This window comes from Gobio gobio, assembly GCF_949357685.1.
Source record: "Gobio gobio genome assembly, chromosome: 17".
NCBI classification, from domain to species: domain Eukaryota; kingdom Metazoa; phylum Chordata; class Actinopteri; order Cypriniformes; family Gobionidae; genus Gobio; species Gobio gobio.
The window spans coordinates 8,878,619-8,903,316 of NC_137110.1; the positions used below are offsets into that span (position 1 = coordinate 8,878,619).

At 37.5% G+C, this 24,698-nt stretch overlaps 2 protein-coding genes across 6 annotated transcripts in view; one reads left to right on the forward strand and one right to left on the reverse strand.

The window, feature by feature from the left end:
- rap1gapb (RAP1 GTPase activating protein b) overlaps nucleotides 1–1,891 on the forward strand; it is a 67,703-nt gene extending 65,812 nt beyond the window's left edge. For 2 of the 3 annotated variants that reach the window (XM_079840266.1, XM_079840267.1), the window contains one exon: nucleotides 1–1,891. The gene's annotated coding sequence lies outside the window, so the exon portion shown is untranslated. The other variant, XR_013818270.1, reaches the window with a different exon arrangement.
- padi2 (peptidyl arginine deiminase, type II) lies at nucleotides 1,837–24,510 on the reverse strand. Of its 3 annotated transcripts, none has more exons than XM_079840269.1 (16): nucleotides 24,269–24,510; nucleotides 16,338–16,506; nucleotides 13,150–13,219; nucleotides 12,952–13,013; nucleotides 12,226–12,343; nucleotides 11,703–11,855; nucleotides 10,831–11,021; nucleotides 10,521–10,624; nucleotides 10,258–10,369; nucleotides 7,757–7,864; nucleotides 7,470–7,621; nucleotides 7,170–7,317; nucleotides 5,926–6,019; nucleotides 5,782–5,855; nucleotides 5,502–5,642; nucleotides 1,837–3,223 (listed from the first exon to the last, which is right to left on the reverse strand). In XM_079840269.1, the coding sequence occupies exons 1-16, from the start codon at nucleotides 24,442–24,444 to the stop codon at nucleotides 2,990–2,992; spliced, it is 2,106 nt and encodes a 701-aa protein (XP_079696395.1). In that variant the 5' UTR covers nucleotides 24,445–24,510; the 3' UTR covers nucleotides 1,837–2,989. The 3 variants fall into 3 exon arrangements, with proteins under 3 accessions (XP_079696395.1, XP_079696396.1, XP_079696397.1); XM_079840270.1 differs by lacking the exon at nucleotides 24,269–24,510 and adding an exon at nucleotides 22,940–23,211 and having other exon boundaries at nucleotides 1,843–3,223; XM_079840271.1 differs by lacking the exon at nucleotides 24,269–24,510 and adding an exon at nucleotides 22,940–23,058 and having other exon boundaries at nucleotides 1,863–3,223; nucleotides 5,527–5,642.
- Between the last annotated feature and the right edge of the window lie 188 nt (nucleotides 24,511–24,698).

Consider the following 24,698-nt stretch of genomic DNA (forward strand, 5'->3'; position numbering starts at 1 on the left):
CATTTTCATAAGCAGCCCTTCGCAGCGGACACTCGATGTGCTCACAAGAGTTCCTCGAGAGACACGGATGTGAAAGGGTGTGAAGCACTAGTTACAGCCCGCGGCGTACAGTCGGGCAAGTGTGCATCAGAATATCAGCGCGCTCTTGTAAGGACTCCACCCCTTTGTCATCTATCATGTGGCTGTTGGTCTGTAGGCAAAAGAGCAAACCTGCCTGGTACAACAGAGAAGAGCTGCCAGCTGGGAAATCAATCATGCATGATTCTTATGGCCTTTCCATAGGCTTCTTTCTTTCTTTCTTTCTTTCTTTCTTTCTTTCTTTCTTTCTTGTGGCCCTCATTGTGTGGGTTTGTTTTTTTATTTGTCATATTTATTTATTTATTGAGGCTCACTGTGGTGTGTAGATCTTTTAGTATCGGGGGGTGGTAAGCCGTCTCAAGCTTTCGGCATCTTTCAGAATAACAAATGAGGTTTAACCTCAACCCATCATGCTTAAAATATACGCGGACCCGCCAAGCACCGTAATACACATCTATGTGTGGTTCTGTTGGGTTGCGTTTCGTGTCAGTAATGAGTAATGATGTTGAAAGTGAATATAGGTAAAATGTTCAATGTTGTTCTTCGGTTAGGTGTTTCTTCTGGTGTTAAGCCATTTCAGATCCTGTCCAATAAACATTTTAGGCATTATAATTTATGACAAAACAAATAGATCAGGTGTGAGATGCTGTATACGTTTTTAAAAATTATTTATTAAGATTATGCTGTTTTACTGATCAACATATTTTGTATGGCCACAGCTGCTTGTGGTAAAACTGACGTGTGTGTGTAAACTGTACACTAATGTAGTAGCTTCATGTTTGTAGTCTCATGTTTTAAAGCCTGCTGTGCAGATTGAAGGGTCCGATATATTACAGTCCTGAAGCCTTTTTAGCTTATATGGAAAGTGAGCAATATGAATGTAAAACTGATGAAACTGCAGATATATATGATGGTAGATATGGACACTAAAAACACTAGGTCAGATAAAATATACTCGATGGATGCTTGATGCTCAATAAAAATGGTTTTGTTTTTAAACACAAATACATATTTTAAGAATGTTAAGATTTTTTGAGAGTAAAAAACAGCCCATTTCAGATCGTATAATCAATGTTTTCGTTTTTACTCTTAGTACTGTGTTAATGCTATCTGTCAGCATTCCCATTCGTCTCATTGGCTTATGGGATACAGGTTTTTTTGAGCCAATCACATGAGCTGTAAATGTGATGAATTATTCTAAGCAACTATCCCAAACTGTTACATTAAAAACATCAGTCACTGTCAAAATATGTGCTCTAATAAAATGAAATATTTGCAATTAATGTTGTTTAGTCAGAATACACGGCTACTTTTACAGCTACTTCAAATACCATGGCATTTACTGTATATACTTATTTCAAAGAACACCATGGTATGACCGTCAGAGTAGAAACATGGCATCACCAAGGTTTCATGTCAAAAAAACATCAAAATACCATGGTACTTTTGTACGACTAACATCCCAGTTCATATTTTTTTTAGGGATTTTTTCTTATAAATAGTGCTGTAGGCGCTTTCAGAGGTGATACTTATAAAATTGTACACGGAAAAGGGGAAAACATTTTTTGGGTGGCTGAATCCTGAGCCCTAAATCTCTGCTGACTGGTCAAACTGTACATAATGCGTTTGCACATTAAGCACAAACTCATTCCAAACACCGACTGCTTTCTGCAAGTGATTGTGTTCTCTTTTACAAGTGCTTATTATGCTAATTTTATGAAATGTTTTACTGTAAATAAGACGTTTTCTCCTTTTTTTGTAATAAAACCAGAGGAATCATGTTTAATAAAGATCAAAGGGTTCATGGAATGTTTATTTATTGCTGTTATGTATATTATTTTGGAAAATCATCCAGTAAAATCATTATTAGCAAAAGGCGACAGAGTAAACATTGATGCATCATAGTTATAAACTAGACTTTTCTTCAGCACTGAGTGGTTAACAATCATTTGAACCGCTCTCAAAACATTATTGGTAATTGTAAGCCCTTATTTATTAATTTTTTAAAAAGGCCAAAGTTGGAATTTGAAAAACTGGAAACATTTTACAATAAGCTTCATTAGTTAACATGAACTAATAATGAACTGCACTTGTACAGAATTTGTTCATCTTATGTTAATTTCAACATTTACTAATACATTATTAAAATCAAAAGTTGTATTTGTTAACATTAGTTAATGCACTGTGAACTAACATGAACAGCTGTATTTAACAAATGAACATATACAGGAACAAATGTATTACTCTTGGTTAGTTCATGTAAACAAATGAAACCTTAATGTAAAGTGTTACCAAAAAAACGATAAAAAAAAAAAAAAATCACAAAATTGTCATCATCTGCTCACACTCATGTCATTCCAAAAGTATATGATTTGCTCACAATGGGCCCTATTTTACCGATCTAAGCGTATGGTCTGAAGCGCATGGTGCAAGTGCACTTAGGGCGTGTCCGAATCCACTTTTGCTAGTTTAACGACGGGAAAAATGGTCGGCATGGTCTAAAAGGGTTGTACCTAGTCTCTTAATGAGCCATGGGTGTGTTTCAGGCGTTACGTGCAATAAACCAATCAGAGTCTCATCTCCCATTCCCTTTAAAAGCCAGTTGCGCAGTTGTGTACACACATTGTGCATCCGCCTATAGGCGCATATTACAACTTGTTGTACAACTTCAGAACGTGTAGTGCATAGTGATACGAATGACTTTAGAGGTACTTTCTCATCTTTTTTGGAGCTTGACAGCTCTTTGGCTGCTTGAATGACGTGATGGTGAGTAAATGATGACAGAGTCTCCATTTTGTTTAAAGGTTAAGGCTGTATACATTGCTAGAAGTAACTACTTTAAACACCCGTTAATCCTGCTTTAGACATAGTAGGCACTTGACAGGTCTCTCTTCTTCCTAGTCTCTCTCTCTCACAGCTCTAGGTTCCACCATCTGAAAGGGGATGGTTCCCGAAGAACATTGGAACCGCAGTGAACTTCCCCCAGCAGTTTGTGGTATGGAGCAAAGTCATCAATGAAGGTACATTTGAGGCCTAGAGGCTCCAGAAGAGAACACATCTCGGTCTCCAGAGCACACTGGCCCTTCACCTGGGGCCCGAAAGGTTTTGGGATGCCCAGCTGGTCTCCTAACACGATCATGTTTACCTGAGGGTAAATACAGGCAAGGCATTAAAGAAAAACAAGTCGCTTATCGAGCCTGGTTTTATTCATGTGCATTAGGTCTGGTAGAATAGCTTAATGATACTTCCCACTGAGCTAAGCACAACCGTTTTCAACATTGATAATACGAAGAAATGTTTCTTGAGCTGCAAATCCTCATATCAGAATCATTTCTGAAGGATCATGCGAGTAGTAATGCCGAAAATTCAGCTTTGATTACAGGAATAAATTATATTATTTGAAATAGATTACATTTTAAAATATATAAAAATAGAAAATAGTTATTTTAAATTGAATTTTTACTAAGTTTTTGATCAAATAAAGGCAGCCTTGGTGACCCCAACACTGTGTCCTAACCAGACACAATATAACACACGGGCTGAATCCGAAATCGCCCCCAATACCATCAAATAGAGCATTATTTTAGGGGACAGCAATCCGAAACCATAGTGGACGTTATTGAGTGCACTCACCTCAATAACGAGTGTACAGCTGATGTACACACAACGGCTGTCCGAATTGACTCGTTCACTCCTTCAAGTGAACTGTATTAGTGGACTAAAGTAGGGTATGAATGAGGGTGTAGGGGGCGATTTCGGATTCAGCCACGATAAAAGGCATCATTGGTCTGCCTCAGTGGTCTAACAGCGCTCGTCACTGTCAGAATAAGTGAGATGACCAATCAAATCAAAGAAGGCGGTGCTTACTGTTAGTGCAAATTCCAACGCGACACTTTAGTTATAGCAGTGAATGAGTGCGTCGTTAGATGCAAGTAGCTAAACAACTGTTTTACAATAAAAACGTTCAGCGACCAACTGTAATATAAAGTGGTGCAAACTACTTGACTGTCATATTCTACTGGATTTTTAATTAAATTTATGTAAATCATAACTGAATTTTATGTGACAAGAAACGGTTTGCATTTTTACATATTAGGCAGATAAAAATAAGAATGAATGTGTGCATATTAAAAAAATAATATATATATATATATATATGTATTAGTGGTGGGCCGTTATCGGAGACTCTTATCGGGCGATAAAAAAAATATCGCCGTTAATCTATTCTCAAAGTTGGGTTGGGAGCTGGGTCTATACTACGCAAGCTATGATGACTTTCACCTTCATATTCTAGTGTGGATGTATACCTAGCCAAATTGCACTGTAGGAGCGAGAGAACGAGGCTTCGAACCTGTGTGTATGCCTACTAGTGTTGTCAAAAATATCCATATTTCGCTATGTATTGATACTGAAATATCTGAAACGATACAATACTCATTTTCTACAATATCGATATCAGCTGCCCTCTCCTCTCCGACCGACAGCGAGTTGACACGCAGCCGCCTCCTCTCATTCAGTCCGTTTAATCCTCTGAACATTGCGAACGTGTGTTCTGCTGGATTTTTCCTCATGACAGCGTGTTAGTATTGGTGTGACCGGTCTGAATTTCGCGCGGGCTTGCACATAACGTTAATTCTACTAATTCCCTCAGATTTCGCGCTCGCATCTGAAGCACACACACTCATACCGTAATAAAGCCGGCCTCTGACATACAAGTGTAAAAATGAGCTCCTTTTTCCAGTTTATTACACTCAAAAATGTCTCAATGCCCATCTTGGTGAGTTTTAACCTATGGTTTTAACGTAAACACAGTCGTAACATGCTCACAGGAAGAGTGGGACCAATGCGTGCGTCAGGTCTTAAAGGGACAGAAGTTATTTATTATTCAAACTACAAAAAGACAAACGATCACTTACGAGCACACATATTCTGAATGCCTTCGGCAGAAATCAAATGAGCCATTTTAATCTAGATTAATTCCAAGATTACAGTGAGATTAATCTAGATTAAAAAGATGAATCTATGCCCGCCACTAATATATATATTATTTGCAAATAGTTATTTACCATAACTATAATAGAACTGGAACTTTTACCATTCTTATTTCTTTTTCTTTATTTCCTTAAATTCATTTTAATCCTTTAATCATGAAATTCCTTTAAATAAACCAATAAGACCAATAATACATTTAAAAAAAACTTTGGTCCACCCAATGTCTAAGACATGATTACGGCCATGGTGTGGACAGACAAATCGCTTGCAGCTGGATTCTTATCACATCATGTCGAGAAAGGACATGGTGTTAGAGACATTACAAAGTCTTTCCGAGGCCCAGACTTTTGGATCTAATTTTCCATTAAAAGAAAAAGCAGGTGGTCAAACTGTGAATGGAATTTCAATAAGTTATTGATAAAGTACTGTACCATGTCAGGGTAGTAAGCCACGGACCTGGGGACCGTTTTCTCCTCTTCTATCATTTTAAACAGGATGGGCAAATCGATGATGTCCTCATCATCCAACCCCAGTTCTTTCTTCAGCACGTCCCTGTTCCAGTCAATACAGTTCTGAGTGAAAGATTATATGATGCCATCATTATTTTTTCCCATAGAACAGACAGATATGTAACTGTACTGTATATAATCCAAAATATATATAGATACTGTTTGAATACAAAACACATGCCATGTGTACATTTTCACTGACCTGCACGTATCGGTTTTCAGCCTGTAGCTTTTTGTCGCTCAGGATGTCATTAACAGAGATGGCCTCTGGCATACCTGTTCAAGTAAAAATGTTAGCTACAATATGAACAACTTTTTTTGAAATAGAAAATTTGTGAGCGTTTACCTTCAAACATTTCAGCTTTTCCATGTCCTTTGAGTTGTAAGCTTTTGAAAACTTTGTATCCGGCGTCAGGGCTGGCCAACAGCAAGCGGAATTTCTGAACATTTAAAACATCACAGCTCGGATTGTTTTTATTTTATTTGAGTCTACAAATAGCATCCAGTTATCATGTCTGCAATTTTGTTGGTCAAACAAAGAAATTGTCTAAACTGAGTTACATACTGCAAATATAAGAACAGTACACTACTGATCAAAATTAAATGATAAATTAATAATTTCTCATGTTCACCAAAGCAGCTTTGATCAAAACAGAAATGTAGTGTCACTTTTGATCAATTGAATGCATCTTTGTTGAATAAAAATATTAATTTCAATAAATCTTACAAGCCCCAAACTTTTGAAAGGTAGTACATCACTGTTTGCACTAAAATATTAAGCAGCAAAAAATGTTGAAATGTTTTTTGAGCATATTAGAATGATTTCTGAAGGATCATGTGACACTGAAGACTGTTAGCCTGACAAGCCAGACCCACATCAAGATATTGGGTCTGGGAATTCACCATTGGCAGGGCTTAATCCGAGGGGCGGGATAAACGGTTGTCTTTCAAATTCCCTCTGCACACAATAGGATAGCGCGACAACCAACCAGAGCAACGAAGAAGGTGAAGCGGAGCTAGTTGATAGACTAAACTTTGGCGGCATCCGGTCGGCAAAACTCCAAACACATCTTCCTTTCTTAAGAATGACTTCAGTGCCGTTATTTGTTCTTTCCTCACAGAAAAGCTGAACTTCAAGTCTTCCAGAGTCGCGGCCAAAACTGATTCAAAAGACTGCTGTTCGCCAGCTTCTTTGTTTACAAGTAGCACGCGGAACCACCGCAACTCTGCCGTCATTATGTTAAGCCCGCCCACCGACTCTATACACGATGTGATTGGCCTGACCAGAGTTTGGTTTTTCCAGTTCGCAAGCCAACGGAGAGTTGCTAGACGACCCTGGCTGCAAATTACATTTGCTGCCACTAGGGTGCGTCTAGATTTCTAGATAAGAAGACTGTAGTAATGATGCTGAAAATTCAGCTTTGCCTCACAGGAATAAATTACATTTTAAAATGCATTACGTTAGAAGACAAAACAATATATTTTTGATCAAATGAATGCAGACTTGGTGAGCATAATTATTTCAAAAACATAAATCTTCATTATTTAGGTAGTGTATGTTAGTATGCCATTCTGAACATATCCGTTTACCTTCCGGTCAGGGGCTGGGACGAAGGTCATGAACTCGTCCACATGGCCCACAACCAGCCAATCAGAGTAGAGCGCTATTGGCTCTTGAACCTTTTGTGCCCACAGGAAATCCTGGACGACTTGGGTCATGTTGCGGCCACCTGTTGCCCTTAAAATTAAACAAATATTCTCAATGATTGGTAATAGTTTGATTAATCAACAAACTTGTATATTGTTTGGAACAACATGAAGTCATGTAAATAATGTAAATGTTCCTTTTTAGTTGTGGTTACTATTAGAGGGTACAGTTGTGGTACTTACGTAGGGAACGCCACTCCAATGATAATCCTGCCAAGTGGGTAACTTTTCCCGTTCACTGTGACTGGTGGACTAACCTCCAGGTTACCAAAAGAGTCCAGACTGCTCACCTCCTCCTTCAAAGCTTGCCGTGTCACATACCCAAAGTCTGGCCCCTGTGACGCAATGTTTTAGTGATTCTAAACATCTTTAGATAGGCATGCGACCATATCTTGATGCCATCACATCATCAAAAAAATGTGAGGGTGAAATGAATTCAATTCTCTTGAACCGTTCTCAGTCTCACTTACCAGGAGGGACTCGTAGGGAAAATCCTGAAGGTTTCCATCACGAGGAGAATCCAGTACAACAGGGAAGTGATGATGGGGAGAGTCAATGTAGCCAAACTCAAGCTCATCCTGTGGAGAGAGAGAGAGCGAGTCAGTAGCAATTACTCATATGACAGTCACCTGACATGTTTGCCTAGTTAGATTTATATGCATCATCCTATAAACTATTTTCAAAGTTACTCTTTCTGATTCTTATTCTATCAGATAAAATAATGTTTATTATTAAATTAATATACATTTACATATACACTGTGTTCCAAATGATTATGCAAGTAACATCAATAGGATTTCACTGCAATAAACATTCAGCTTTTAGTTTTTCAAAGAAAGTGTTTGTTTGTTTTATTCCTCATATATTTTTAGGCAACTGGTATCAAATCTTAGACAGGTTTGTTGAGCAGTTTTGCCAGGTCTTAGGTAAATAAAAACCCGACTTAACACTTAACACTTCCTCCTCATATTGCATGAGAACTGTGACTTGCTTAATAATGTGGACCAACCTCTTTAAAGGGTTAGTTCACCCAAAAATGAAAATTAGCCCATGATTTACTCACCCTCAAGTCCTCCTAGGTGTATATGGCATTCTTCCTTCAGACGAATACAATCAGAGTTATATTGAAAATGTCCACCAGATCGCCTTCCGTATTCAGCTTACAGAAAAAGTGTAGTGCCTCTGACAGTTCAAAATGCTTACGCTACGTCTGACGACATTGCACACCAGTTACTTTTTTTTTATCCCAATCTGGCGGAAGCTTCTAACTTTCTAAGTTTTAAATATGGATATTTTTCTTACACAAACGCATCACTTTGCTTCAGAAGGCCTTTATTAACCCCCCAGAGCCGTGTGGAGCAGTTACATGATGGATAGATGCACTTTTATGGACTTCAAAAACAGAGCAACAATTCCCTGCATTATGAAGCTTTGAAGAGCCAGGACATTTTTAATATAACTCCGATTGTATTCGTCTCAAGGAAGAATGTCATATACAACTAGGATGACTTGAGGGTGAGTAAATCATGGGCTAATTTTCCTTTTTGGGTGAACTATCCCTTTATAGAGGTTGTCCCACATTATTAAGCAAGTCACAGTTCTCATGCAATATGAGGAGGAAGAAATATCTTTCTGAAGATGAAAAGCATGAAATGGTGCAATGTTATGCAAAAGGCATGAAAACAACTAATATTTTGCAAAAACTTTACAGCACAAGAAAACTCAAAGTGAATTAAAAGGGAAGCTACAAAAAAAAAAAAAACTACTGTTGAGCAGAAAACGGGTATTGGAAGCTACTGGTGTATTTTTTGTAGCTGCCCTTTTAAATACAATTTGTTGGAATAAAACTTTCCTTAAATAAGCCTCTATCTGACCGGGCTCTTCTCTGATCTAAATATTTTGATAGTTCTATAATCTCTATTCAGTTTTCACAAAATAGGAGTTGTTTACATGCCTTTTGCATAACATTGCACCATTTCATGCTTTTTATCTTCAGAAAGATCTTTCTTCCTCCTCATATTGCATGAGAACTGTGACCAGTTTAATAATGTGGAGCAATTTCATTTACCTGAGAAGACCTGGCAAACTACCTTAAGTTCGTTTTTTGTCATTACTTACACACCCTCAAGTTGTTCCAAACCTGTAGGAGTTTCTTTCTTCTGTTGAACACAAAAGATCTTTTTAAGAAAGTTGGTCATCAAAAGGTTGACGGTGGCCATTGACTTCCATAGTAGGAAAAAAAATACTATGAAGGTCAATGGATGCCGTCAAATATCTGGTTACCAACATTCCTAAAAAGACGTGTTCAACAGAAGAAAGAAACTCATACAGGTTTGGGAGTAAATGCTGACTATACCTTTAACAAACCTGTCTGAGATTGATATTGGTTATATAAAAAGATCCGAAGACATAAACACTTAACTAAAATATGAATATATATTGTACTGAAATCCTACTGATATGTCACTTGGAACACAGTGTATGTAAGAAGTATCTTGGCTGCATTTATTTGATCAAAAATACAGTAAAAACAGTGATATTGTGAAATATTAATTCAATTTAAAATTATTTGAATATACTTTTCCATTTTAATATATTTTATCATCTATTCCCGTGATGGCAAAGCTGAATATGGCAAATAGAATAAAAACAAAAGAACATTTATTTTAAATCTTTTGTAATGTTAAATTGATCAAAAGTGACAGACATTTATAATGCCTCCTTGCTGAATATTTATTTATAAATGAATACATTTGAACTCAATCTATCCATCTATCTATCTATCTATCTATCTATCTATCTATCTATCTATCTATCTATCTATCTATCTATCTATCTATCTATCTATCTATCTATCTATCTATCTATCTATCTATCTATCTATCTATCTATCTATCTATCTATCTATCTATCTATCTATTTAATATGTACTACCAATATTTAATGTTGTTTCCCCAATAATTTCACTGACCTGCATCCAGCGGTCACCTCGGTTCATGTACTCATGACATATTTTCAGTTTGTAGCCACTCTTCTCCACCAGGTTCCTTATGCTCTTCAGGAACGAGTAGTTATCATTTGTGCTGCCAAAAAAATTCAAATAGTCAATAGTCTCCAAGGCTTATGAAGACTGAGTAGTAAGACATTTTTTGAAATTCATATTTCTGTATCTGGCATTATTCATTATATGATCCGTAAAGGGTTAAAGAAGGTGTTGAATTGCTCCACTCTCACCTGCACACATACACCTCCACGGGTTTGAGCGTGTTAGGGGTCATGATCCAGGGCGAAACATGAAATATGACTTTATCTGTAAAGATCGGCGTTTCAGGCATATCCTTTTAAGAAAACATGCAGAAAAGTATTTAGTATTTAGAAGATAATTATGTTACTCAAATGGAATTGTATTGAAGACAACAGTGTAATTTTTATTGCAAGACTGAAATAGTTACTGCGGTAAGCAGGTAAACATAAAAGCTCCAAGAACAGAAGGTTATGGTTTGATGTCCTACAGGTCCTCCAGACAGTGTCCTCTTTCACTAACCTTGCCACTGGGCTCTAGTAGACTAAGGTTGATGCTGACAAGCCCATCAAAGTCTTTTTCAGGGAAGCGAAGACCTTCTACATAGAACACCAGTTCTGTCTTTCCTCCCAAATAGGGCACTTCCTGTGTCAGCGTGTCCGTTCCCACTACCATGAGATAATCTTTCAGGAACAACTTCAGGAGTTTGTGCTCTGGTACAAGGAAGAGGAGCCATTCAGTAAAGCATTGATGTTCCTTTATAATCTATTTGGTTTTTGCTTCATCTCTTTAATCAATTGTACATTATATTTATATTTAGACTGTTGACAATTTCCACCACACACATGTAGGTGAAAGAAAATTCTCCCTATGGTTTTCATGCACCATAAAATTTCACAATATGCATGTGTTAAATTGTCATTATTAACGTGTTTATTTTAGAGCTGGGCAAGTTAACGCAGGCGATTAATTTTTTCATTTTAACACATTAAAAATATTTAATGCAATTAACGCAGCCTTCGTTTTTAACAAACAATAATAACAACATGGAGAATGTTGATTCAAATATGGATATTTTTCTTACACAAACGCATCACTTCGCTTCAGAAGGTCTTTATTAACCCTCCGGAGCTGTGTGGAGCAGTTATATGATAGATTATGGACTTCAAAAACGAACCAACAAGTCAATGCCATTATAAAGCTTGGATTAGCCAGGACATTTTTAATATAACTCAGATTGCATTCGTCTGAAATATGAATGTCATATACACCTAGGATGACTTGAGGGTGAGTAAATCATGGGCTAATTTTCATTTTTGAGTGAACTAACCCTTTAAGAAAGCCAAAACCAGCTATTATTGTATTATTTCACAGGTGTTTGTGTCTACACTCACTCCACACGTTGCCTTTTTTTTCATCTGTCCGAGGTCTAAAGACTCTCACGCTCTCTGAACTGGTCTGCGAGATGTACATGCTCAGTTTATAGCCTTCAGGAAGTTGAGAGGGCCCGTTGGTGCGCAGGATCATCTTGGACATGTCCTTCAAATCTGCCATAAAAAAAAAAATAATAATAATTTTATAACAATTCTCAAAGCAGGGCATTTGAAGAGTAAAGTCCAATATTAACTCATCTAAATAGCTCAATATGCACAGAAAAATACAACTTCTGGGTGAAAATGTGCACCTAATTCTAATTTATGGATATTTTTCAGCGCTGAATAAACGAAATATTTAGATTTAATTGAAAGGTTGAAAGTATTCACTGAACTTGCAATGCGAAAATGATTAATAATGAAGAATAATTTTGCTACACTGTTTAAACTACACTGGGTTTGTTACAAAGTCTATTTACAGATAGCAAATATCTCAACAAGACTTAAATCCCTCCCATATCACACCAGACCTGCCCAGACTCACCCGAGACTTTACTGATCTCATCCTTCTCGCTGTCCAGTTCGTTCTTGTATGAGCTCTCGGAGTCACAGTTGACCAGTAAAACTGCCCCATGGCCATTAGGACCCCATTTCCAGGATGCCTAGACCCAAAATACAGTACTATTACAAATCTTGAATATCTACAATAGCACCATGCTGTTGGAACATTAACCCCTGGTTGCACAAACAAGGCTCAAGGCTAGTCCCAGACTAAAATACATGTTTGAGCTGTTTTAACTGAAAGCAACTTGCACTGACATATCTTAAATGTCAGCGCCATTGTTTCGTCTCAAGATTCACACCAGTAATGTTTTGTTCTAAGGCACGGACGGTTATAAAAGCTACTGATTGAACTAAGGCCTAATCCTGGATTAATCTAAGTGAAACCAGGCCAAAAGATGACATTTTGAAAATCCTTTTTCTATGAAGTTGAGGTTCAAATTGACTTCCAATGTAGTGACAAAAAAAGAAAAAAGACATTTTCCAAAATATCACAAAAGAAAGAAAGATGTTAATTGATTTTCATTTCTGGGTGAACTCTCATTATGTGGCTTTATCATGTCTCTAATTCATGGAAATGAATCAGCTAATTAATTTGATCAGACTTTCCAGCCCCATCTCCAAGCCAAGAAACAATGAGGCAAAGACAAATCTCCCAAATAATGATGATATTGAACAGATCGCAGGACTACCAGCAAACAAAGCTCACCTTGTTTGGATTGTTTTTCTCAACAACGCCATCTCGGTCGGCATCTACGTCCAGAGATATCTCTGCAACAGAATAGAGACAATATGAGGCTTGCTCTCTCCTTTACAGTCCCACCAGCATCATGAGGCTGTTTATAGTTGCAGCACAGATACTGATACTATTCATAAACAGGCGTATGGCTTGCATGGTGAGACATACCGACAGCTGTTAGATGCAGCACGGCTTCCTCAAGAGTCTCCGTTTTCTCCCCATAGTACCTCACAGACAACTGGAACAGATCCGATTCTTATAAACATGCATGAGCTGGATCCTCAAGACAATTATTGTGGTTTTCGTCAAAGATTAATAGAGTGATACATTTCAGTACTGTAATGATGGCATTGATAAAATTTGTAAATATATTCAGATTTCAAATGGACAGTGTTGTGAAAGTGACGTGAGATTGTCCATGCGTAAGCGTCGGTTTCATGCGTAGACTAGTACCAGGGTTAACCACAGCATGCACCATCAGACAAGCGTTTCCTGTCTGCACATGTCAGTTTCTTTCAGTTCTGTTTGTTTTCTAAAGGTCTATAATCTGCTTTAGTGCAACAGGTTGGTCATATGTCAAGAAACATACCCAAATGGAATCCGTTAACACTTTACAATAAGGTTGTATTAGTTAACATTAGTTAGTGCATTAGTTAACATGATAGACATAGATAACATGAACTAACCATGAACAACACCTCTGTTCAGCATTAGTTCATCTTTGTTAACGTTGGTTCATAAAAATACAGCTGTTCATGGTTTGTTCATGTTAGTTCACAGTGCATTAACTAATGTTAGCAAGATTTTAATAATGCATTAGTAAATGTTGAAATTAACATTAACAATGATAAATAAATGCTTTATAAGTGCAGTTCATTGTTAGTTCATGTTAACTAATGTAGTTAACTAATGAACCTTATTGTAAAGTGTTACCAATATTTCTTATGCTTTCAGATACCAGAGTGTAGTATTTTTGGCTCAGTTTATAATATTTTAGGTTTAAATAGATTCTGCAGAGTTTCCCTCAGTCAGTGCAGAGAACGTGGAAAAATATCCATGGATTCTTTCTGTATGTGCTTTGCTGTGCTCTTAAAAGGGATAGTTCACCCAAAAATGAAAATCAGTCCATGATTGACTCCCCCTCAAGACATCCTATGAGTATATGACTTTCTTCTTTCAGATGAATACAATCAGAGTTATATTAAAAGCTTTATAATGGCAGTGAATAGAGGATTAGATTTTGAAGTAGTTTTGTCACGATACTGGAATTCCTAACTTCGATACGATACCTAAAAAAGTATCGATATTCGATACCATTTTCGATACCACGGGGGAAAACGCCGCATATACTGTCAAATAGATATTTTTAATATAATTTCTTTTTTTGTCTGTCTATTGAAAGTCTAGGCAATTAAAATGTTCTTCTGAAGAGATCACTTTATATGATAAAGCTTTTAAGCTTTTTCTCATGTATAAACGTTGATCAGTTACCATTACAATTATCTCACAAATATTTGCTAACTAATTGTGTGGCAATAGCTTACATACAGCCCAAGGAAGCTTGATTTCAAATTGAATTTAAAAAGACGAGTAAACAGTAATAAAATAAGAACAAATAAACAAATTACAAACAATAGCACAAATAAATACAATAGAATAAAGATACAAATGAAATAGACTGCTTTATTTTTTCAGGTATAGGTCTACCAGTATTCAGGTAAGAAACTGAATATAAAAAATTAAAACAAAGTAATCAAATTAAATAAAAAATTAATCCATTAAAGTAACACAAGTTAATCAGTCAAGAGCAGTAAGTGATCGTTTGTCTTTTTGTAGTTTGAATAATAAATAACTGCTGTCCCTTTAAGACCTGACGCACGCATGGATCCCAAACACTCCTGTTACACATTCTTCCTGAACTGGTTACGACTGTTTACGTTAATACTCACCAAGATGGGCATTGAGACATTTTTGAGTGTATTTGACCATTAACAAGCTGGAAAAAGGAGCTAATTTTTGCTCTTGTATGTCAGAGGCGGCTTTGTTACGGTATGTGTGTGTGCTCTTCAAATGCGAGGGCGAAATCTGAGGGAATTAGTAGAATTAACGTTATGTGCAATCCCGCGCAAAATTCAGACCGGTCACACCAATACTAACACGCTGTCATGAGGAAAAATCCAACAGAACACACGTTCGCCGTGTTCAGAGGGTTAACCGGACTGAATGAGAGGAGGCGGGTGCGTGTCAACTCGCTGTCGGTCGGAGAGGAGAGGGCAGCTGGTATCGATACTGTAGAAAATGAGTATCACACAGCTCCGGGGGGTTAATAAAGGCCTTCTGAAGCAAAGCGATGTGTTTGTGTAAGAATAATATCCATATTTAAAACTTTTAAAACTAAAATAACTAGTTTCCGACAGACGGCCTACACAAGTCGACTTACACCAAAAGAGTAACCCCTGACACAATGTATGACGTTGAATGTAGGAGTAGAGTAAGCTTTGATGCCTCAGGGCAACAAACTCAAGCTCCTCTTCTCTCATATCGAAATCCTCCGACATTTCTCTTTAAAAATACTAATTTTTAGATTTAGTTTTGCTCTATCCTCTGTGCTTCAGATTTTGTCAATACGTCACGCGTCAGATCAGGGGTTAGACTGGTCCTACCAGACTCTCGTACATTTCATTTCTACAGAGAGTCTGGCCACTCTCCATTGACGAGCGTTTACTTCCTTCAAGGCGGGCACTCTGTTGAAGTTTAAAACTATTGGATCTGCCCAGAGCCACTCTGGATCTGCCATAACCAATCGCTAACATTTGGTCGTGACGTGTGTCATCTCAAACTAGTGCATGACATCAACGTCATCGTTCTCAGCCACTCCCTCTGTTCGCTGATTGGACCGGTTAAAATTTGACCGAAGAAAACCAGAGAATATACCACAATCCTAGACGGAGTACTGAAGGAAAATTAAAATAGAGCGGAAGTACATAGGAGGGCGAAGCCAGGCTAGTCAGGGGTTACTCTTCCACCGTAAATCGATGCATACGGCCGTCTGTTGGAAGCTAGATATTTTAGTTTATAAAGTTTTAAATATGGATATTTCTCTCACACAAACACATCGCTTCGCATCCAGAAGCCCTTTTAAACCCCCCAGAGCTATGTGGAGTACTTTTATGATGGATGGATGAGCCAGGACATTATTGAATATAACTCCGATTGTGTTCCTCTGAAAGAAGAAAGTCATATACACCTAGGATGGCTTAAGGGGGAGTAAATCATGGGGTAATTTTCATTTTTGGGTGAACGAACCCTTTAATGTAAATAGTTTTTAGAGCTCAAAGGTGATTAGACCTAGGTACCTTGCTGTCAAATGCAGTCTCACTGACTGTGTCCATGGTGATGAGGAGGATAGAGTTTGGGGTGAGGGGTTGCGGAAGGGTGTCCTTGTCCTTGGTCGGGGGCGTGACCTTGTAATGCACGTTTGGGGAGCATTTTACTGAGAAGAACCTGGACTGTGGTGGGGCACACCTGTAGAGAGCATAGAGAAATACAGAGACACATTTCATTGTTGGATATACAAAAATAATCTCTTTAGCCCCATTTCCACCGAAATTAACCAGAACAATTTGTCCCAGGAACTCCCCCCCTCCCCAGACCTGTCGCTGTCTGCGTTTCCATCGCGGTCTAAAGTACCGTGAAGATTAGTCCGGTGACGTAGGACTGCGCGCGTCGACTTTACAGATCCCACTGGATTTCGTCCTTTGCAAATACACTTAATAAAGCCTGAACCTCGTCGTCGGCCCATCGGTCGTATTTTATAAACTCCATTGTTGATTCGAATAGCAATCAACTCTTACTGCAAGCACCGCAACTGACTTTTAAAAATAGTGGTTGAAATAAAATGCTACGTCGAGTCGACCATTCAAAATGCTGGGTGAGCTCAACCAATCAGCATGTTTAGCGCCCTAGTCCCACCCCCGAAATTTCCTGAACTTTGAAAAAGTACTACCTCGCAAGCAGGGCCTTTTTTAAGGGGGAAATCTTTACCCGTAACTTAATTTAGACCAGGGGTGGGGAATGCTGATCCTGGAGGGCCATGATTTAGACCCTGGTCACACCCCAAAGTCCCTAGTTCCTGGGGAAAATTCCTGTGGTGGAAACACGTCTTTTGTCTAAAAACCTCTTCAGATAACCATGTGTTTTAAAGGTGCAGTAAGCGATTTCTGTGAATCATTGTTGAACACTGTTAATATTTGACATCAACCCAAACAAGCACACCCCTCTCTTCATTGCTCCGCCCCCAAAATTCACAAACACGCAATGCAAGAGTGGATGTCTCTTTATCACAGCTGAAATAGGGCTGGGCGATATGGCCAAAAAGTGATCTCGATAAAATCTTTTCATATCAGTCGATATCGATAATTATCACGATAAATGTCAAATATTTCTTTCTTTCAAATTTAAAGGCAGATTTTTGCTCCTAAGCAGGCACGTGCAGAGGGGGGGGCTTTGGGTGCTCGAGCCCCTGCCCTTTTTCAAAATGAATCAAAAGTGCCCCTCTCAGACAAATATCAATGATAATATCGTGGTCAATAAAACTAAATAAATGTGATTATTATAACATGAAAATGCATACAATAGTAACGGACGGCTCAAAAGTCCAATGTTGCCGTAACGCGTTGCTATGGGTCGCGTGCGTTTTGATTGACAGCTGGGGCACGTTCAAAGCTCAAACCGGTGCGCAACGTTTTGCTACGGTTTCCGGTTGAACGTCATGTTTCCTGGAAACGGTGTGCAACGGGTTTGAGATGCGTTTGATCTCGTTTGGTGGGTGTGTCAAAAATGACAGCCCAATCAGCGGCAAAATGTATATAAACCACGCAGTATTAAAGAGACAGCTCACACAATGGAAGTAAAGTTGTTTAATGTGTCTGCTGGTATTAGAAGACATGATTGTCGTAAGAGTTTAATATATATATATATATATATTTATTTATATATATATATATAATCAACATGATGATGTATTTATTTATATCTTTAGCTTAATTGCAAGGCAAGTTTATTTATATACCAAATTTCATATGGTAATTGCTTGACATAAAGTGAGAAAGAAAATACAAGCTATTAAAAAAGTAAGAACTAGAAATAAAATGATTTAAGTTAGAATTGATTACCAGGAGATAAAAAAGGTTCATTAAATGGGATTGGGATGTTGTCTTTTATTCTGGACGGCAAGGGCAGTGATAGCATGTATTTTGCAGTATTAAACACGTATTTATATCGATTTCATCAGGCTCCGAAAATTCCACAAAAAGAACACAAAGAATGGCCTTCTCGGCTGCCATAGTTACAACTCTTGCGTCAACAGAACAGGGTGTTCAACGCAGCACCGTTACCGTTTAAAAAACGTTTTGCAACGTTTTGTAGGGGCTGAACGCAGCCCTGATTTTCCACTGTTCGGAAACGGCTCTCGAGCCAAATATGGTCCTTTCAGAGAGTGTGTGGCCTCACGGGAAAAAAAGTAAACCAATATTTTTTTTTCATCCATAATCAGAGCTAATGTGTTGATTTAATTACAAAGCTATATATTAGCTATATATTTTAAAGTATTACACAATTCACCAATGCCCGTTTGTCATGTATATACACCAACCAATCGTGATCTGGCAAAGCAAGCTCAAATTCCATTGGGCGATGTGAAGTGGAGGTAATTTTCTGTTCTTATTCATAAATTGGTTGAAAATTACATGGACAGACAAACTAACGTTTGTGGAACGATTTCCTGCGGTTTGGCTCATTTTATAAATTGCATCACTGACAAAATGGATTTTAACAGACAACAAACAAATCCCTGCACAAAACCACAGCATCAAAAGTCGCATTAATGGTAAGTAGTGTTAATTTCACTTGTATTTATGTAGCCTATATTGATACATAATTTACTATTTCATGAAACTATCAAAGTTAACAAAACCCAAGTGCCGCCGGCACCTACAGGCCTATTAGGCTATGTGAAGTGTAGGCCGGCGAAATGCGTGAAAGGACTTTATTATACTATTTTTGAATATTATGCAGCATTATGAAATAAATCTCTTATGTTCATCAAGCCTGCATTTATTTGATAAAAAACTGCAATATTGAGAAATATATTAAAATAATGGTTTTCTATTTTAAAATAATTTAAAATATAATTTATTCCTGTGATCACAGCGGGATTTTCAGCATCATTACTCCACTCTTCAGTGTCACATGATCATTCAGAAATAATTCTAATATGAGGATTTAATGTCAATGGTGGAAACTGTGATACTCTTTTCAAGATTGTTTGATTAATAAAAAGTTAAAAAGAACACAATGTAATAATATTTCACAATATTAGGCTACTGTTTTTTTTCTGTATTTTTGATTAAATAAATGTAGGCTTGATGAGCATAAGGATATATAAACATATATATATATATATGTATATATATATGTATATATATATATGTATATGTATATATGTTATGTATAAATATTATTATATATATATATAAATATTTACATATTTATATATATATTTACATATTGCCCCTTTTTTACATTTGAGCCCCTGCCCCTGACTAACTCTCTGCACGGCCCTGCTCCTAAGTGAAAGTTGTAGAAACCAGACTGTTAATTGTGGTTTTAAACTACTTTTTATTTTTCAGAATGACAAATTACCAAAGAGTTTTGATATTTTTCCAATTTAAAACTCTTCTGTAGTTTCATCGTGTACTAAGACCAACGGAAAATGCGGAAAAGTTGCGATTTTCTAGGCTGATATCGCAAGAACTATACACTCATTCTGGCGTAATAATCAATTAACTTTGCTACTGTACCATGGGTGCAGCGGCACAATGATATTACACAGCGAATTATCATACATGCTGTTTATATGACCTCATATTTATGCTAGGTATTGTGATGCGGCATGTCACACGCCACTCCATCCTCCACCCAATATGATAATTACTCATTTTTCCATAATGGATTTATGAGTAATACATTGAGGATCCAACTCATCTAATAAGTCATCATCATAAGACATTAGTCTTGATGATGTTGTTTGGGGGTCGTCTTCTTATTTCTTTTAGCATGGACTAATAAAAAAAGTAATAAAGCCTTCTAAAAACCTAAAGAAAAGAGCTATTAGTAGGTTTGGAAAGCTATCAAAGACAATAGCAGACAGAGGCCATTATAAACAGAAGAATTGAGACAGAGTTCAGTGATGAATTTAAATAATGTCACAGCACAAACAAGTGCATTCATCCGCCTTTGGAACTGAAAGGAGAAATTCATCATTCAACAATCCCACCTAAATTCTCCCGGCAAATATTCATCACAGAACAAGCAGATAAAAAGAAAACATCTTCATAAAATTATGACAAACAGACCAATATCTGCAAATATTACAAAAGGCAAATTCTCTCTTTTTTTTGTGAAACTCAGTTCATTCCAGAATGATGTTGCCCATGTATTGTTTACAAACTTAAAGGTCCCATGGCATGAAATTTTCATTTTATGAGGTTTTTCAACATTAATATGAGTTCGCCTAGCCTGAATATTGTCCCCAAGTGGATAGAAATGTTGATCGGTGTAAACCCGAGTTCTGGCTGTCTCTCTCTGCCTTTGAGAAAATGACAGGCCAGACGAGCCAATCCTGAAGTCTCCTGGTTTGACGTCCAAGCAGGAACGGTTACCTCCCTTTCCTCCGCCCAGAGAATCTGGCACGCCCATGCAAACGCTCGAGAGATCATGGGTTGTGAACGAGTGAATGCTGGCAGTTTCTCAGTGTTTGGATGTACAAATGAAAACAGAAGTCTTTTTTCAGTTCCTTCTGATCTGTGATCAGTAATTTCTGATGTGTAGCTAATTATTTATTATTCGTGCACATGCAGCGGCTTCTCTCTCTCCCGACAGAACGGTGTTTTCGTGTTTTCTTTCTTGTGAGTCAGTGTTTTTGTACGTCCTCGTCGCGTCTATCGGTTCTAAAATGTGCATACAGTCATGAGTTTCTGCTCAACATCGGCCTCACACACGCCGAAGCTCGGGCTGCACTGGCCGTTGGCCTTCAACATCCAGTACTGCATCTGGCCCACAGCGGAGGCACCAAACGCGGCGTGAGATTAAGCAGAAGGGGGGTAAGCGTGAGCATATCCGGGCTAGCCAGCCTAGCCCCACAATAAACTGGATTACATTCGATTACTGCTGTTGTGTCTTTGTTTGCGCTGTGTACTCAACGCGCGTCACTGACGCTTTTATTTTATTTTAAAAATAATGCTATTATCAACACTTACTTTTAACTCGTTCATCTCGACAGCTGTAATGGTACTTTGCATGTGTTACAAAGTTGGTAATAATGATGAAGACGGACTCGGTGTGACTGGGACTCGTGTTTATTCAGAACTCTCAGATACAAACACAATAAACTCGCGCTGACTGTCAGCGCTCTCATAACTCAGTAGTTACTATAAATAACTTTGTTAGCGATCGCTGAGCTCTGTCTCTGGTACATTAGTGATGTCCGGTTCGCGAACGATCTTTCTTTTGAACCGGTTCTTTTTAGTGAACCGAATCAGTTCACCAAATCGGACTGAATCGTTCTAACGGTTCGCGTCTCCAGTCAGCGCTGATCCATAATTTACTAAAGTTACTAACCTCTGACATGAGTGACAATCCCTCCGACTAGAAATAGACTAATAACCTGAAGTATATGCTGAAACTACAACAGTTCAGACATGCTGAGAACTGATGTGAAGTGAACTCAGGTCCATCCGTCTCTCTGGCAGCAGCTCGTGCCTGCTCGTGCCTCGTAGACCAAGTTAAACCACGCCCCCTCCGCTCATTTAAAATGCAAAGATGTCAGCCAATCACAACAGTGGGCGTTTTTACTGAAGTCTCACAGCAGACACGCCTCTTGAAGCAGGGCATTCAGCCACAGGGCAAACAGCAGTATTGAAAAAATGCCTTTTATTTCTAAATTATGACATTTTATGATGTAAAAGTCATACTAACAATATAAGTACACCTCAGGAAACATTATAAAATAATAGAAAAATGCCATGCCATGGGACCTTTAAAGCTTGAAACTTTATGAATAGAACAATAAAACAAAAGGATATTTTAAGTATAATGCAAACTATTGTAATGCAAAATGCAATCATACTTGTGTCTAATGTCTGTGCTATATTTCATTGTTGCTCTATGTATGATGTATCAGACGAACATCTTTGGCGACATTGTGTTTGGATCGACTATTCTTATGTTTAGGTTCCCAGAGTCTGTAATGATGTGCCTGTCAAAATAATAATAGTCATTTTGAAATGAATCCTTTTATTTTCCATTCAAACTCCTTAAATATGTTCCTTTGATCTAAACATAACTCAGACTGTAGTAAGCTTTAACCCTTTGCTGGATATTTCAGAAATCTACGTACTCAAGGTAACATGTTTCTGAGTCAGTTTGACCCTTAACATAAACATTGTTCAAAATATATAAAAGAAATCAAACTAGCAGGAATGTACTTTTATAGTATGTAAACATACGTCTTTTATCATAATGTTGTGGACTGACAGCCTCAGTCACCATTCACTCCTACTGCAGGAAACAAAGATGCAATGGATGTCAATGGAGACTACAGCTGTCCGACCCTAACATTCTGCCTAACATATCCATTTGTGCTCCACGGAAGAAAGAAAGTCATAAAGGTTTTGAAACAACGTGAATATAAACGATGAAAGTTTTATAATTTTAAGGTGAACTGTCCCTTTAAAGATGTCTTTCGAGCTATTAAAATAGACCGTTGTTTAATTCCCTTGGTCAGCTCATTCGCGCTGTTTATGAACGCGTCCTGTGTTACTGTCCCCTTAAAATAAAACAACGTTCTAATAGTAATACGAGTCTATTCGCATAATGAATTAAAAATAAACTCTCCCACCTGTTTAAATTCACCGTCAGCTCCGTTCCGACCACGTATGTCGTCTTGGTCGCTTTCTCGGTGTCAATTGTAAGTGATCGGCGGGACAACATGATTTTCTTGAAGATGCGTTTTTCCTTCAAAGTGACTTGAACAATTTACCTTTAACGCTTTATGTACTTGAGATGTCACCGTGCCCGAGAGCCTATTGGTTGAACAAAAGCAGGTGGATGTCTAGGAAACTGAACCATATATGGAAACGCCCACAACTCAGTGTGCAGAACAAGCGACTCGCCGCTAGAGGGCGCTGTTTACACCAGCGCGACCGAACTCAATTGACCCAGTAGGATTGCACCATGTTGCCTCAGGATAACAAACCCTGTTTCTTCAATTTGCAAGCGCATGATGCAAATACTTTGGGGGGGAAAAACAATTAAAAGCAATTTAATGTTTATTTTAATACCCTTTTCTTTCATGGTGAACCGGCTGCACAAACTGCTTTCAGACAAGCCATTATTTTTCACCTAAAATTGTATTACATTATAGTCAAATGAATTATTTATATACTATGGAGGAACTGCCTTCATTGGTCTTTTGTGTATGGAATATTTTCCATTTACAGTGGAGTTGATTGACTTTAAGTTGATTGATTTAAAATTAACCCTGGTTTAATTGTAGTAAAAATGTAGTAGCCTAACCATGGCTTTTTGGTGGCTTGATTACCATTTGTATAACCACATTTTTACCACAAATACTAGGGTTAAACTATGGTTAGTGTAGCAAAACCATGGTTCATTTGGGGTTACAATGGGTTAACTACAATAACCATGTTTTTTTTATTATTTATTATTATTTGTTGTTAAACCATGGTTAATTTTTGTAAAAGAAAACTTAAAAACTCCTTATCATTGTCCCAATGCATGCAAAATACCTAATCTAAATAGCATTTTTCTTTTTTTTATTATATTAATGAGTACACAATTTAATACAAAGATTAGTTAATCAAAAGTTTTTAAACACCGACACAACTGGGGGTTAAAGTAATACTTCTAAAACTTTCTTCAGACATAACCACTTCCACTATATAGGCAGCCATCATGCCCAATGTTAAAGTAGCCTACTTTTAAGTCTTTAATAAAAAATAAAAAAAGACATTCAGTGTTTAGTTTTCACGCCATCATTTTTAGATTGTGCATATGCCTATATAATAAAAACAGTAATGGGTACTTTTTCCACTCAGCAATATATAGACTTGGCAACTGCTGCTGTTCCTCAGTTCATAATACAGTTGTGCAATTTGTTAAGAACACAATGAATAAAAACAATGGATTATAATATTTATTATATTACCTGTCTAGGATCACCTTAATTTCCGTACCAACGACATACACAATTTGTGTGGGTGAACGGAGGTCCAGTCGACAGGTTCGCTGATACATGTTTGTCTCTTCTGACCACTTCTTTCTCTTTCTTTTCAGACTCTGAGGTAAACGGGCTTTCTGTGTTTGCTTTTGGGACAAATCCATTGTTATAAACTCACACGTACACAGGTCTCAAGTAACCTGTCTCCCTGTTTCCCACCAAATATGGGCGTATGATGGAGCAGGAGAGAAAAGACATGTACTCACCTGTCCAAAAACTTGCTTGAGGCTATTTTAAAACATTTTCCTAGAAAGAATTTCAAAGGAAAGCCTACAAGAGAGAAAATGCAGTTTGTGATTGATAAGGAAGCAGTAGCTCAGTAAAAATGTAGAAATTATTTATTCACCGACACTCAAAA

Bases quoted from the DNA above. Each gene is read 5' to 3' on its own strand.
- padi2 (XM_079840269.1), bottom strand. From the start codon at position 24,444: ATGGATTTGTCCCAAAAGCAAACACAGAAAGCCCGTTTACCTCAGAGT. The intron at 12,344-12,951 runs GTGAGCTTTGTT...TTTTGGGTCTAG, and splicing joins AGAAAAACAATCCAAACAAG to GCATCCTGGAAATGGGGTCC. The intron at 10,370-10,520 runs GTGAGAGTGGAG...TTTTTTTGGCAG, and splicing joins GTGGAGGTGTATGTGTGCAG to CACAAATGATAACTACTCGT.